Source organism: Trematomus bernacchii, unplaced genomic scaffold (genome assembly GCF_902827165.1).
Source record: "Trematomus bernacchii unplaced genomic scaffold, fTreBer1.1, whole genome shotgun sequence".
NCBI lineage: Eukaryota > Metazoa > Chordata > Actinopteri > Perciformes > Nototheniidae > Trematomus > Trematomus bernacchii.
This window is the reverse complement of record NW_022987771.1, coordinates 2,433,513-2,449,161: the sequence shown is the minus strand read 5'-3', so window position 1 is coordinate 2,449,161 and position 15,649 is coordinate 2,433,513. Positions and strand designations below refer to the sequence as shown.

Here is a 15,649-nt window from a genome sequence, read left to right as displayed (position 1 = left end):
TTCCAATGATAAAACACAGCATTATTGAAGCCTTACATTTTGTTCACTGCTACAGCTTCTCTGCAGAGTGCTGTGATGCAGTCATACACTTATCTAGAAGAAAATGATCGTGCATGATGTAAACAAATTGTTATTATTTTAAGCTGCCATTTACACTTTTTGTCACAGAATAATAGGGATGGGTATCAAAAACCAGTACTAAATTGGTGCAAGTACCTGATTGTTCAGAGTATATTTACAAACCGGTATATTGACAGTGGTAGAATCGGACTGGATGGAAATAAAAGCAGTGTTCTGTCAAAGTACAATACAAACATTTGTTTCACTTATTTTATTTTCCAATGAATAATATTGAAAAAGATCCTCAACATTGATCAAAATAACCGTAATCATTTTGGCCATACATATGGTCATGGAGGCGTGTGGGGCAGTGCACTAGTGCGTTGGTGTTCGGATCAGGAGGGCACAGGTTCAAACCCCACTGCAGTCAGCATGTCGTTGTGTCCTGCAAGACACTTCACCCCAAATTGCTCCTGTGGGGATTGCCCACAGTCTTGAGTATGTAAGTCGCTTTGGATAAAAGCGTCTAACAAGTAACATGTAATGTCATGGTCACACACACCACCTTCAAGACAGAGCCCCCCCACACAACAAATCCCAACTGAACCCCTGGGGATAGATATGAAGCATCGGTATTGATAAATTCCTGATGTATATCACATGGCTCTGTTCTGCTTTTACTCTCATGACTGGATTAATGTTGACTCTGTTCCAAGCAACAGATTTACTGAAATAGAAGCTGGTCTATTGGTTTTAAATGTTTTTCAAAAGGGCGTTTAAAAAGGTAAACAAAGATAAATTGTTTCTTGTTTATGTTCTTGCTTAATATTGCCTTTTTTTTCGCCCTTTAGTACCACATTACCGTGCAATAGGATAAGCCAAAAATAATACCCTGCTTTTGCTAAATTAATACCCAAAAAATGAAACCCTTACATTAGCAAATATAAAACTAACTTGATTTATATAATGTCCCTATTTAAAGTCAGCCTTTTCAGATATAACCACTCTAATACAGTATTACCCCATTATAAAGATGTACAGAGCTGATAAAATATGCTATGAGGAAATGTTATAACATATAGGTGCCAATGATTGGTCATGCATCAGGAGTGACACATTTCTGGTGCCCGCCATGGAGAGTACTGAGTAGTGAAAAGATGGACTGAGAAATCAGGCCCGGTTACTCCTTGCTATGGCGAGCTCTCTTGTTGGGCAGGGCACTGTAGAAAATGTTCATGTCTCAAATTTGAAACACAACTTTCAGAAATCCTTGGTGTTTCAATACCCTCGCACATTGTTGCCCTGAGGCAACAAACCAACCCCTGGTTGAGGGGTGTGGAGGGGTCACACATAATATCAGGGACCCATAAGCTCCTAAAACACATGGTGAAACATTTTTTTCCTCCCAAAATAAAAAGTCATGCGATAGAGGGTTGGTATCCAAAACCTACAATAAAAAAAAGTTTATGTCTCCTTTTTCCTCACAACACCAGGACATCTGGCTAGCGGGCTAAGATACTTTATAAATGATAAAACAATTGCAATTAGTTTCTATTGCCTTTTCATTTTGTCTTTTTATTCATAATGTTTTTTTATAGTCATCTTTCTTATGATCTTCTTATAGATGTGGAATATTGCAAGGAGCAAAATTAACTATATATGTATATATATATATAAATATATATAATCTACATGGGTTTAATGTAGTCACTGAAATGTCGTGAGGCAAAAAAAGCCCCTCCCTTGCCCCCTTTTTCTCTCCTATCAACTTCTAAACATAATACAATAACAATGATTAATTATTTAATAATATAATCAAATTCTTACACTCTACTTTGCTTAAAGAAACTGAATCTAAAGTTAAATAAAAATATGTTAGATATGGTAACTATTCTATTAACAGAAAGTAAATAGCATAACACAATTCATTAATATTGTCTCATAATCTGAAGTTTAGAGTGTAGGAAATTCCACACTTAATCATCATCTGCTAAGAAACAAACAAATCTACAAGTTTAAACCAAAGTTGTGTTATTTAATGAAGAGTAAAAGCTTTTAACAGAATCAATCTATTTCCAGCTGGAAGGACAGACCTATCTCTTTACTTCCCCAATTTCCAAAAATACTAGAAAAAGTATTCAACAACAGACCGGACACATTCATAGAAAAGCACAAATGAATCACGGACAGTCAATACGGATTCAGATCAAACAGATCAACATCACTGGCAATTATGGAATCAATTGAGGATATCACAGATGCCCTTGAACACAACAAATATGCAGTAGGGATTTTTATAGATATTAAAAAAGCTTTTGACACAATCAACCATGACATCCTAGTATATAAATTAGAAAGGTATGGTATCAGGGGTATAGTTTTAGACTGGATTAAAAGCTATTTAAGCAATAGACAGCAGTATGTGAAGTTGGGAAATGACTGTTCTTCATGTTTGGACATTGCTTGTGGTGTCCCCCAGGGGTCAGTGTTGGGTCCTAAATTGTTTATACTGTACATCAATGACATCTGTAGAGTATCCAATGTACTGAGGCTAGTTTTGTTTGCTGATGATACAAATATATTCTGTTCTGGGGAGAATTTAGAACAGCTAGTGGAGAACATATAAAATGAAATGCACAAATTAAAAACATGGTTTGACAAAAATAAACTATCATTAAACTTGAGTAAAACAAAAGTAATGCTGCCCCACTTTGCCACACGCCTCCTACCTCCTAGATGACACAATAAGTTGGAAATTACACATAAAACATATACAATCAAAGCTGTCAAGAAGCATTTCCATACTAAACAAAGTCAAACAAGTTCTAGATCAGAAATCACTTCACATTCTCTACTGTTCACTAGTCTTACCATATCTGAATTACTGTGCTGAAAGCTGGGGAAATAACTACAAAAGTTCTATACATGCAGTATCTATTCTACAAAAAAAAGCCATATGAATCATTCACAATGCCAAATACCTTGATCACACTAACGAATTATTCCTGCAGTCAAAATTGTTAAAATGTACAGACCTGGTAGAATTCCAAACGGCACAAATCATGTTTAAGGCAAATAATAACGTTTTACCAGGAAACATCCAAAAAGTATTCACTCAACGAGTGGGGGGATATAGTTCAAGGAGACAATTTCAATTTGAAATGTATAGGGTCCGTACAACCAGAAGAACTTTTTGTATCTCAGCCTGTGGAGTGAGACTATGGAACAGTGTGAATGTGGAGCTAAAGCAATGTCCAGACAATAACCAGTTCAAAAGGAAATACAGATACATTATTTTCTCGAGGTACAGGGATGGGGAAGGTGTTTGACTATGTGTATGTGTATATGTGTATATGTGTGAGTATGTATGTGTGTATATGTATATGTGCATGTATATATGTGTATGTGTGTGTATGTATATGTACATTTGTGTATATGCATATATGTCAACCAACAGGTAAAGCAGATTAATAATAATAATAACAATAATAATGAATAATAATGGTAATTATTGCAGATTATAGATTATAAATAAATCCTTTAGGGACAAGGGGGTGAGATTAAATAAATTATACTTCTTCTCACTCCTTTTCGAACACTAGATGTGGCACTGTTTATGTTGCTAATGCTGTTGTTGTTGTAAATGTCATTTTTTGTTTTTGATTTCTCTTACATGACTATGCACTGCAACATTTGTTTTGTAATTATTTATTTTACTTGTTCGAAATAAAATGTATCAATCAATTAAGACCTCTGTAATCAATAAAAGGGCGTATTATCGGAGATGAGGAAGGACGAATGAGACAAGCAGCAAGAGAGTCAGATATGAACCTCTCCATGGCCTCTTTTTCTGGCCTTGAAAGATTGTACAGCTTGCTAGAAGGGAAGTCTATCTAGCAAATCTATGGAACAGTCATAGGGCCTGACATGTGTGGTAGTAAAGATAATGTGCGGTCCTTGCTAAAAACCTCCTGGAGGTTGTGATATTCAGAGTTTACGGAGGTGAGATCAATTGGTTTGGATAGTGACTGTGGCACGAACTGCAGAGTACAAACAATGTGAGTGACAGAATAAACGTCAATTAACATGGATGAGTTAAGCCAGTCTATGGGAGAGTTGTGAAGTTTTAACCAAGGAAAACCTAAGATGAGTGGTGACATGGGTTAGGGGATAACGTACAGGGAGAACATCTTGTGATGGTTACCAGAGAGCTTGAGGGAGACTGGAGCAGTACGGTGAATGACCTGGGCTAAGAGTCTCCCGTCTAAAGCAAACCTAGAGGCTCAGAGGGGAGGCTAGACTGTCAATACAATTATCAATTGTCTTTTTTTCATCTTAATTAGTGTGCTCATTTTTGCCAGGAAAAAAATGTTTACGAGAATGAGACCTGCAAAGGACCTGTGGTATGTCATGTGATGTGTAATGTGACATTCAATGTTTAAATAAGTATATAAATAAGTACATGTTCATTACAGTTTATATTGCTTCAGGTTTATCATTCTTTGTTTTTTATAACTTGCACTGTTGAAGATGTAAAAGCCAGCATGGTCACATGAGGTGCATTGAAGCAGGAAACCACAGAGTCCGTGCTCAAAAGGATGGACACTTTTGAATACAGAATGAACCATATAAATGTCGCTTGAGTGAGTTACAAATGAGTTATTTCTTGCCACTGCTTTCTGTTCATGAAGATAGCAACTGCTAGGTTACACCTATTTAATGTAGTAATCGTCTGCAAAATCCAACCTTAATAGAGCCTAGTTTTATAGTCATATTTATTATGATCTTCTTATAGATGTGGAATATTGCAATGAGCAAAATTAACTATATATGTATATGTATATATATATATATATATATATATATATAATCTACATGGGTTTAATGTAGTCACTGAAATGTCGTGAGGCAAAAAAAGCCCCTCCCTTGCCCCCTTTTTCTCTCCTATCAACTTCTAAACATAATACAATAACAATGATTAATTATTTAATAATCTAATCAAATTCTTACACTCTACTTTGCTGGACACATTTGAATAAAGAATGAACCATATAAATGTCGCTTGAGTGAGTTACAAATGAGTTATCTCTTGCCACTGCTTTCTGTTAATGAAGATAGCAACTGCTAGGTTACACCTATTTAATGTAGTAATCGTCTGCAAAATCCAACCTTAATAGAGCCTAGTAACCGTTTGCAAAGGCCAAACTTAAAAAACACTTAAAACAACCTGAAAACTTAAGGCATCCAAAACCTACAATACATTTTTTTTATAAATAAAAGTTTATGTCGCCTTTTTCCTCACAACACCAGGACATCTGGCTACAAAAACAAATACAAATATATTTTTCTCTCCCATCGCCTTTGAAACACATTAAAATGTATTTTATGAAGTTATAGTTTTTGCTCAGTTTTGCATTTTAAGATGTTCAACATCAGACAGACACGGATAGAACAAATGATATGTTTGTTCTTCTCATTCACAGAAAGTACAAGAATATTCATGATTAGATTAAAATATATTCTGTGTCTTTATTGCAGGATATATTATGAGACAGCATTTGTTTCCAACAAGCCACATTTCCACGTAATAAAGGTCTCCATAAAGTGAAACCTTTGATAAGGTATGTGCTCTGTAAACAGACCCCTCCTCTATGCATTTCTTGTAAATCAGCTGCTTTAACTGAACAAGGAAAAAGAAAGGAAACACGATGAACACTGATTGGTTTAGATTCTGTCACTCACTGCAGGAGAAGGTTTAATTGGCCACTTCATTGAGTGTCTAAGGGGCGGAACTCTTTAAAATGTGAACCCATACAACAGCGCAGCAAAGAAGTTCAACTTTCTTGCTGAGTTTCAAAGTTGCAGGTGCATCATACGGTAAGGCATATATTTCAAATGAATGTTTAATCAAATTAATTGTTTCTGACTGTTAGAGTTGCAACCGTTTACTATCCAGTCAATATGTGTGACTTTTGCTCACTCCTTGCATGCTTATCTTTTGTGCTTTGACTTTTTGTTTTTTTATAGCCTATTAAGAATCTTGAGTTCACAATGGCTATTCTAGGGTTTTAGGACAGTTCTTAAGCTTTCATTGTAGACTCCACAGTTTATTAGAAAACACATATTTTTATGTAAAGTTTGGATATTGCAATGGTGTTATTATCAAACTCATTGTTTCTGTAAGTTTGATTAAACAGGATGTCTTTTTAAATGCTCAGGTCACCAAATGAAAATAGTGAGATGACATTCTGTTTATTTTTATTTTTCAAGGAGAGCTATGGGGGATCCATTTGGTAAAGAAGACATAAATACATTTAAAGAATTGCTGCAATCCAATGTCCCCGCAGCAGTTGCAAAGATCAAGGCTTATTTGGAAGAGCGGGATAACATTCCACTAAACATCGCCATCACAGGAGAGGGTGGCTCTGGTAAATCCACCTTTGTTAACGCCTTTAGAGGCTTAGACAAGAAGGATAAGAGTGATGCAGCAGCCCCTACTGGTTGTGTAGAAACCACCATGGAGGTCAAATCATACCCCCATCCAAACTTTCCCAATGTTACACTGTGGGATCTTCCTGGTATTGGCACCACCAATTTTCCAGCTGCCAAGTACCTGGAGCGTGTTGGCTTTGAAAGATTTGACTTCTTCATCATCATCTCAGCTGATCGCTTCAGAGAAAATGATGGGAAACTTGCTCTGGAGATCCAGAAGATGAAGAAGAAGTTCTACTTTGTTCGCTCAAAGATTGATGAGAACATGCGGGCAGAGGAACAAATTCAGAGAGAGTTCAATGCAGAAAAGACTCTTTCAATCATAAGAGAAAACTGCGTTGATGGTAAGTTTGGCGAAATGACACATGCCTAAAACCTAAAATCTTTGGCAACAAGGGTCAAAAGTAGACACTGTTTAATTTTAAAACAACAAACGTTTTACTTTACAGGAGCTTACAAGGTTTATAAAAGTTTATGAAACGAGTTGTTTGAATACTGCATTAATGGTTTGTTCATGTGACCGATCATCCTCTCAGATTTTAAACAAACAACCAATTGTTTTGTCTGTCCTACTGATAGTTGCTGGGAATTTTTCTAACTTGGTTTCAATGTCATCCTCTTGAATTAACTTTTCTGTTCTGTGTGTGTGACACAGGTCTTCTAAAACTCAAGATTGAGTCTCCACAAGTCTTCCTGGTGTCCAGCTTTGATCTCCACCTGTATGACTTCCACCTGTTAACAAAGACCCTGGAGAGAGAACTTCCTGCACACAAGATGTAATATACTGAGTTGAGAGAATAGTCAGGGGTTTTGGGTGATGGGAACACATCTATGGAATCAGAATTGTAGTGGAGAAGAACAAAGTAGTACATGCTGCTGTAACAAAAACATTTCCCAACTTGGGATCAATAAAGTATATCTTATCTTATCTTATCTTATCTTAAGATGATCGATGGCTACTGCCATATTTGCAAAAATGTGCCTCTGAACCTTGACAAGTGCATGTTTCAGGCTTATCAATGAACAACAGGAGGGGTCACAGACATAAGACCAGCTGTTAATTAAAGCTCTTCTGACCTTAGCTGTCATGTGGGTATATTAATGCTGCCCATTATGGACACAAGCAAATTTCACCCATTTATTAATTATATGTATTAAATTTGATAACACCACTGTGTTTCGTATCCCCTAAACCTCCAGGGGTATACACAGTTTAATACTGGCAACTTCTAATTGTGGGAAATACGAAAACGTCTTTTAAAACTACAATTCCCGTAGAGACGTGCCATAGAACATGTTGCGAAACACACAATAGCCAGCATGTGTAGTTCTAGGGGGGGGGGGGGCTGGGATAGTCTGCCGTGGTTCCATTCCATTTCAAAGAGCTGTTTGACGCTCGGCGTAACCTTGTCGCACTTCCACTCCAACATCCAATCACAGAGCTTGAGGACTAATCACGGGGTTTGTAAAGCAAGGCGGATGTTGTAGTCCTAAACGATAGCTGGGGATTCTGGGTAGTTTAGTGTCTTCGGAAACTCTGTAGTGTCTAAACTCAGAAAAAACTATTTGTTTCTCCGAATCGAAGGTTAAAAACACAAAAGCATTGTACACAATTTAAACCAATCAATATTGTGTAATTAACAAGGATAAACTGATGTTTTTTAGTGGATGAGTAATGCAGATATCACTGTGTAATCATTTGACAGTGTGGGGAATACTTCTAGTTTTATTATGAAAACTTCGAGACCGGAAATACTGTTTTCACCCCGTGAGGGTTGACGCTAACTTCACATGGAAGCTGCCACATATAGACGTTCTCCTGGCGTGACCTCAAATCATCTTCGTATATCTATCAAACTATAGATCCTACACATCCACTGGACGTAGATTATAAAAGTACTATATACACTTCTCGCTAGAAATCTAATCAAAAAGGGTTTTAATGGCCAAACTATTGCACAATTTAGGATTTTCCAGAGCGGGTTATTTGTGAATAAAAGAATCTCCGGAGCGTTTGCAATCAACGGGAGCATGTTGTTTCTTACACGACCACTAGAGGTGCTACACTTTAAAACGTGACTCTGGGTCGTAAGAAACTGCTGAACAATCGATCTATATGGTCGTTTTTTGTAGGAGGACAGGCTGATTTTTATGTAAAGTTTGGATATTGTAATTGTGTTATTATCAAACTCATTGTTTCTGTAAGTTTGATTAAACAGGATGTCTTTTTAAATGCTCAGGTCACCAAATGAAAATAGTGAGATGACATTCTGTTTATTTTTATTTTTCAAGGAGAGCTATGGGGGATCCATTTGGTAAAGAAGACATAAATACATTTAAAGAATTGCTGCAATCCAATGTCCCCGCAGCAGTTGCAAAGATCAAGACTTATTTGGAAGAGCGGGATAACATTCAACTAAACATCGCCATCACAGGAGAGGATGGCTCTGGTAAATCCACCTTTGTTAACGCCTTTAGAGGCTTACACAAGAAGGATAAGAGTGATGCAGCAGCCCCTACTGGTTGTGTAGAAACCACCATGGAGGTCAAATCATACCCCCATCCAAACTTTCCCAATGTTACACTGTGGGATCTTCCTGGTATTGGCACCACCAATTTTCCAGCTGCCAAGTACCTGGAGCAGGTTGGCTTTGAAAGATTTGACTTCTTCATCATCATCTCAGCTGATCGCTTCAGAGAAAATGATGTGAAACTTGCTCTGGAGATCCAGAAGATGAAGAAGAAGTTCTACTTTGTTCGCTCAAAGATTGACCAGAACATGCGGGATGAAGAAGAAACTCAGAGCGAGTTCAATGCAGAAAAGACTCTTTCAATCATAAGAGAAAACTGCGTTGATGGTAAGTTTGGAGAAATGACACATGCCTAAAACCTCAAATATTTGGCAACAAGGGTCACAAATAGACACTGTTTAATTTTAAAACAACAAACGTTTTACGTTACAGGAGCTTACAAGGTTTATAAAAGTTTATAAAATGAGTTGTTTGAATACTGCATTAATGGTTTGTTCATGTGACCGATCATCCTCTCAGATTTTAAACAAATAACCCATTTTTTTGTCTGTCCTGCTGATAGTTGCTGGGAATTTTTCTAACTTGGTTTCAATTTCATCATCTTGAATTAACTTTGCTGTTCTGTGTGTGTGACGCAGGTCTTCTAAAACACAAGATTGAGTCTCCACAAGTCTTCCTGGTGTCCAGCTTTGATCTCCACCTGTATGACTTCCACCTGTTAACAAAGACCCTGGAGAGAGAGCTTCCTGAACACAAGAGAGACACTCTGCTGTTAGCCATGCCCAATGTTCATTTTGAGATCATCTGCAAGAAGAAAGAAGCTCTCAAGGCAAAAATAAAGTACCTTGCTTCTTTATCTGCACTCACAGCAGCTGTACCAGTTCCTTGGATCTCTTTTGCAGTTGATATAGCCATTCTGGTTGAAGCCACCAATGAGTACAAACATACTTTTGGTCTTGATAGCAAGTCAATGGAAAATCTTGCTCTTAAATCAGGTGTGCCTTTGACTGATCTCAGAGCAGTGACGACCTCAAAACTGTCCGTAAATGTAATAAACAAAGAGCTCATTATGAAACTGCTGGTACTGTCAGGGTTTCAAGTTGCTTCACTGGTAGCAGAGGAAGTGTCCAGATTGATTCCATTAATAGGAATACCAGTAACAATGACCTTATCTTTTACCCGCACCTACAAAGCTCTCAAGGATTTCCTCAACATGCTCGCTGAGGATGCTGAGAGGGTATTCATAAAGGCCCTGGGTTCAAACAGCTCTGGTTGATGATATTTTAAAGTGAACAGCAATGGCACTTAATGTCACATATAAAACTGCATTCTACTCAAGACATTTTGTAATAATTGTGTGAGGGGATTGCATTGCATTGTATTTTTAAAAAATCAAGCAAATAATAATCTTGTATCCTAGCTGAACAATAAAATATAAGTTTTGTAGTTGATCATTCCATCCAATGGCCTCATTGTAGGTTGTGTTTAACTGATATTAATGCATATGTAGTGACAAATCTTGTATAGCTTGAAAGCACATTAAAACATGCCCTGGTATCCTTTCAATACAAAAACATTTACTTTATTGTATAAGACTGTTTAATGCAAAACACTGTAGAATTACTTTTGTGGTTTAAAAAAAAACTCTTTCTTAAATAAAAACTTGGAAATGTATCGTACACTTTGTCTTTCGTGATTGTAGGTATTACAAGTTTCTGTATTCTAGATTTAGTAGTTATCATTATGAGCCTCTGTACCATGAAATGTTAGTTACACAAGTTACAGACAGGATATTAGACACATAATGTTTTTATTTTTTTATTTCAAACAATCTTAACCAACAATGATGAATTATATTGTTGCAGCCTGTACAGTACATGATTGTGATGAATCACTACCCCTCAGTGATGACAGTGATTAACTACAACACATCCTCAAATAATATCAGTAACATTTCTTTTTTTATCTGAAAAACCATCAGAATATGGCTTTTTTCCTTGTCCAATGACTTAAGCCATGTCTCTATTGATCAACGTTTGACCATGATATCTTGTTTCAACAGTTATTTTATCACTTTATCACTTTACTTTTGTATTATTATTTTTATTCTATTTTATCTTTATTCTTCACCTTGTGTGAATCCTGATTTTCACTCTGACCCGGTTGCTGCTGTAAACGCCTGCATTTCCCAACAGGGATTAATAAAGTTCCATTTTATTTTATCTTATTATCAAAAGTGTTGTGAATTAATTCCTGTCAATGGAAGACAACAATTACTAATAGTTGTAGCACTATTGTTGTCGCAAAACACAGAATCCAAATTTGGAGCATGAAACATAAATGGTTTGCTAAACAATGTCATTTACCTCCGATCCCTGAAGTTTAGGTTTGTGGACACACCTGTCCTCACCTGATATTCAATACGATACGATACGATATTACTTTATTAGTCAGATCAAGTCTGAAATGTGACTTGCGTCACAGCAGCTCCATGTCCAACACCAACATAGACAAATATCCAGACACAAATACATGACACACAAACAACAAACATTTAACATAACCGCACAATCAGTGAGAGAAAACATGCTCAAAGAGCCTTCAGCGTGCATTTGGTCTGGGATTTAGCTCTGTATTTACTGTGAGGATTGACTGATGCACAAAGGAGTGCTTTCAAGTAATGTCTTGATCTTTTTCATCCTGCTTTTGCAGTATAGGTTCACTTTATGTATATTAAAGGTGGGGTAGGTAAGTTTGAGAAACCGGCTCGAGATACACTTTTTGTTATATTCCATGGAATGCTCTTAACATCCCGATAGCAATGAATATCTTAAGTGCTTTGACAAAAAATCCATAAAAAAATGTCATCTGTGGAAGCCGTAATACTGTAAAAAGCACGACCAATCATCTGAGCCGGCCCGGCTAAAATAACTGGATGGCCTACCTGCCTGTCAGCCTTCCATCTGTGCACAAACTTATCTCGTGCCCTCATTGGTCATGTGCGCGTTCGTGTGTGTTGGAGGAGGGGCTCTGTAAGGAAGTGGCAGATTTTTTCCGGCTGTGTATTTTCAAATTCTAGCGGACTCGAGCTGGTTTCTCCAAAATTACCTACCCCACCTTTAAGCAATGAAGCTCTTAATAATCCTTCTTCAGGAACATACTTGAACAGAACATATAGGTGCCAATGATTGGTCATGCACCGGGAGTGACACATTTCTGGTGCCCGCCATGGAAAGTACTGAGTAGTGAAAAGATGGACTGAGAAATCAGGCCCGGTTACTCCTTGCTATGGCGAGCTCTCTTGTTGGGCAGGGCACTGTAGAAAGGGTTCATGTCTCAAGAGACAAGAGAATGAGAGAGCTGGTCAGTTTGTGAGACAGCAGATGTTCGCTCAAAGATTGATCACACCATGCGGGATGAGGAAGAAACTCAGAGCGAGTTTAACGCAGACAAGACTCTTTCAATCATAAGAGAAAACTGCGTTGAGGGTGGGATGTGAAAAATGCCTAAAACCTCAAATCTTCTGCAACAAGGGTCACAACAAGTAGACACTTTTTAATTTTAAAACAAGAACAAATACTGTACAGGAGCTAACAATGCAAGCAGTTCATGAGTCATAATACTGTCTGAGCTCACTAAGGGTCTGTTGGTGTGAACGATCATCCTCTCAGATCTGAAACTACCTGCCTGTCTTTCTGTCTGACCTGCAAAGGGTTTCTGGGGCTTTTCCTGCTTTTGTTTCAATTGCATTGCCTGCAAATACATGTATTTGTTCTCTTTGTGACACAGTTCTTGAAAAACAAGGTGTTGAGTCTCCACAAGTCTTCCTGGTGTCCAGCTTTGATCTCCACCTGTATGATTTCCATCTGTTACAGGAGACCCCGGAGAGAGAGCTTCCTGAACACAAGCCAAACACTCTGCTGTGATATTGTAAAGTGACTGGTAATGGCATGTAATGTCACATAAAACAGTGTACAAAAGAGATTTTGTTAAAAAATGTAAGAATGTAAATATATTTCCGAAAACAAATCATGAAATAAAGAGACATATCTCTCACATCTCATTTAAACTGTGGGACATCTGCTATCTCACAGTCTGATCAGCATACTTCTTCTCGTATCTCTTGATATATATTTTCTGTCTCTTTACAAGATGTTGTGTCCTTATGTGACCCGACATTTACTCTACAACGCCCTGCCCAACAAGAGAGCCAGCAGGTGAAATAAACAATCTGAATGCTTTGTTTTGGGTATCATGATTAGGGATGGGTATCGTTTGAAATGTATCGATTCCGATTCTGCTTCTGAATCAATTGTTGATGTCTTGATTCCAGCACAGGTTCAAAGTAAAAAGCTCGTAAGTCTAATGTTTTTTTAAATGTAAAAAACGTAGCACTTAACCTGTTAAGCCCGAGAGACCCCGGTACCGGGGCACTGCCGCAACATCTTGCAGGAAACAGTGTCTGAGGGCATGTTCATTTAACATAGCAGACTCATGCGGACTCAGAGCCGTAACCGTATAGCAGCAGATCCAGAGATCCAGCAGACTCGTCGTCATGCACAAGTCAACAGCAGACTCAGATTCGCCAAATCGCCAAATAACCCTTTTTTTTGTGATCAACATTTTTTATTAAAGCAAAAGACACTGTGTAGCGGAGGTTAATGTAACGTTAGTTTAATATGCTCGTGAAATGCAACAACTTTTTGGTTTCACCGGTAGGATTTCTACGCTCTTGGTGATGCTGACTCATATGACTCAAATGACTCGTATGATCCGGATCTCTTCAATGACTGACTCAGAAGACTCAGAGTCCGTAAAAGTATCCGGATTTGCCATCTCTACACTGAAGTAACAGCATTTTGTCTGAATCTGACCAGCTTCTTGCCTCAGCTACGCGCAATGGCGGCGCCAGAGTATTTTTGTTGGGTAGTCTATGGTAGGGCTAACCCATACAGTGGTGGGGCCATACTTGCCAACCCTCCCGATTTTCGCGGGAGACTCCCGATTTCATTGCCCTCTCCCGGTTTCCTCCCGGGGTCATATTTCTCCCGCATTTCTCCCGATTTCTGACTAAATCAGATTTACTCAGGACTGTTTCCGCTCAGACTTTAATACAGCTACACCATTGTTTGGTTGCCATGGCAGCGCGTCTCGTTAGTAGCGTGCGCAACTGAAAGTATGAGAGGGTGAGGAAGATAGTCACAGAAAACAGAACAGGAATCGACAACTCTACCCTCTGCTCACTCCTTTCCTGTATAATACAGGTCCAACCCACACATATGCTCCATCAAGGATGGTGCTACAGGCCGCAAGGCAGTGCACTTACAACTACAATAAGCATGTTAATGTTAATCCAATACAGCTCCGGCAATCCACTAGCACCCCCCCCCGCGGTGGTTTTGAAATGCTCCCGATTTCTGAGGTCTCAAGGTTGGCAAGTATGGGTGGGGCTCAAGTCAGTATTTGCAATGTAATTACATACACGCTATATCGCCCCCCGCCCCTTGACAGTGCAATGCCATGCGAGAGGTTTAGATTATTTCCCTGTCTCAATCAAAATTGCCCTCAGCTAAGGAAATGGCTGAGGTCATGATGCATAATGCGTTTCGTCTGCATGGTTTCCCAAAGGATATTGTCTCCGATCGGGGTCCCCAGTTTGTGTCTCGTTTCTGGCAGGAGTTCTGCAGCCTCATCGGTGCCACGGTCAGTCTCTCGTCTGGATACCACCCGGAGTCAAACGGCCAGACAGAGTGCCTGAATCAGGAACTGGAAACTTGCTTGCGCTGCCTGGTGTCCCAGAATCCATCCTCCTGGAGCGAGCACCTCACCTGGGTTGAGTATGCGCACAACATCCTTCCCACGTCTGCCACGGGCCTGTCCCCGTTTCATTGTGTTTATGGGTACCAGCCGCCACTGTTCTCAGCCACGGAGAAAGAGGTCACGGTTCCATCTGCCCACGCTCTAGTCAGGTGTTGTCATCGCGTGTGGGCTGCGGCTAGAAAATTCCTCTGCAGAAATTCGCAGCTGGTAAAACGAGCAGCAGACCGAAGACGCCGACCAGCCCCTGTATACCAGCCAGGCCAAAAAGTCTGCCTTTCTACGCGGGACCTTCCCCTCCACTTACTCTCCCGCAAGTTGGCTCCCCGGTTTGTGGGTCCTTTTCCCATCACCAAGGTCATCAACCCGGTTTCAGTGAGACTACGGCTTCCCAGGTCCATGAAGGTACATCCCACCTTCCATGTGGGGAAATTGAAAACACTGAAGGAGAGCGCCATGGAATGGTCTTTATTTTGAATCACTACCTGAGTCTGAGTTGAGTCGTGCATTTGAGTTCATGCCTCAGAGTTCACTCCTTGACAATTCCTAAATGCACAATGTCTTTTTTATTATGCAAAGGCTACTACAAATTATTTATTTAAAATGAATTGACCCCAGTCACAGTTTTTACAGTGTATATGACCAGTTTAACCATCAAGTAATCCCAGCTAAAGTTCTACTCAAGATCATACCAGTCTGACCAGCTAATGGTGACCAGCTAGAACACTGTAACCAAACCAGCTATCCTG

The 15,649-nt window shown here is 38.9% G+C and overlaps 1 protein-coding gene across 1 annotated transcript; it reads left to right on the top strand.

Annotated features, from left to right (window-relative positions):
* The first annotated feature begins 5,825 nt into the window (after positions 1–5,825).
* LOC117496853 (interferon-inducible GTPase 5-like) lies at positions 5,826–10,762 on the top strand. The gene is made up of 5 exons (XM_034148665.1): positions 5,826–5,937; positions 6,331–6,896; positions 7,208–7,328; positions 8,845–9,410; positions 9,722–10,762. Exons 2-5 carry the CDS (start codon positions 6,338–6,340, stop codon positions 10,357–10,359), a joined length of 1,884 nt encoding a protein of 627 aa, XP_034004556.1. The 5' UTR covers positions 5,826–5,937; positions 6,331–6,337; the 3' UTR covers positions 10,360–10,762.
* Positions 10,763–15,649: the final 4,887 nt, after the last annotated feature.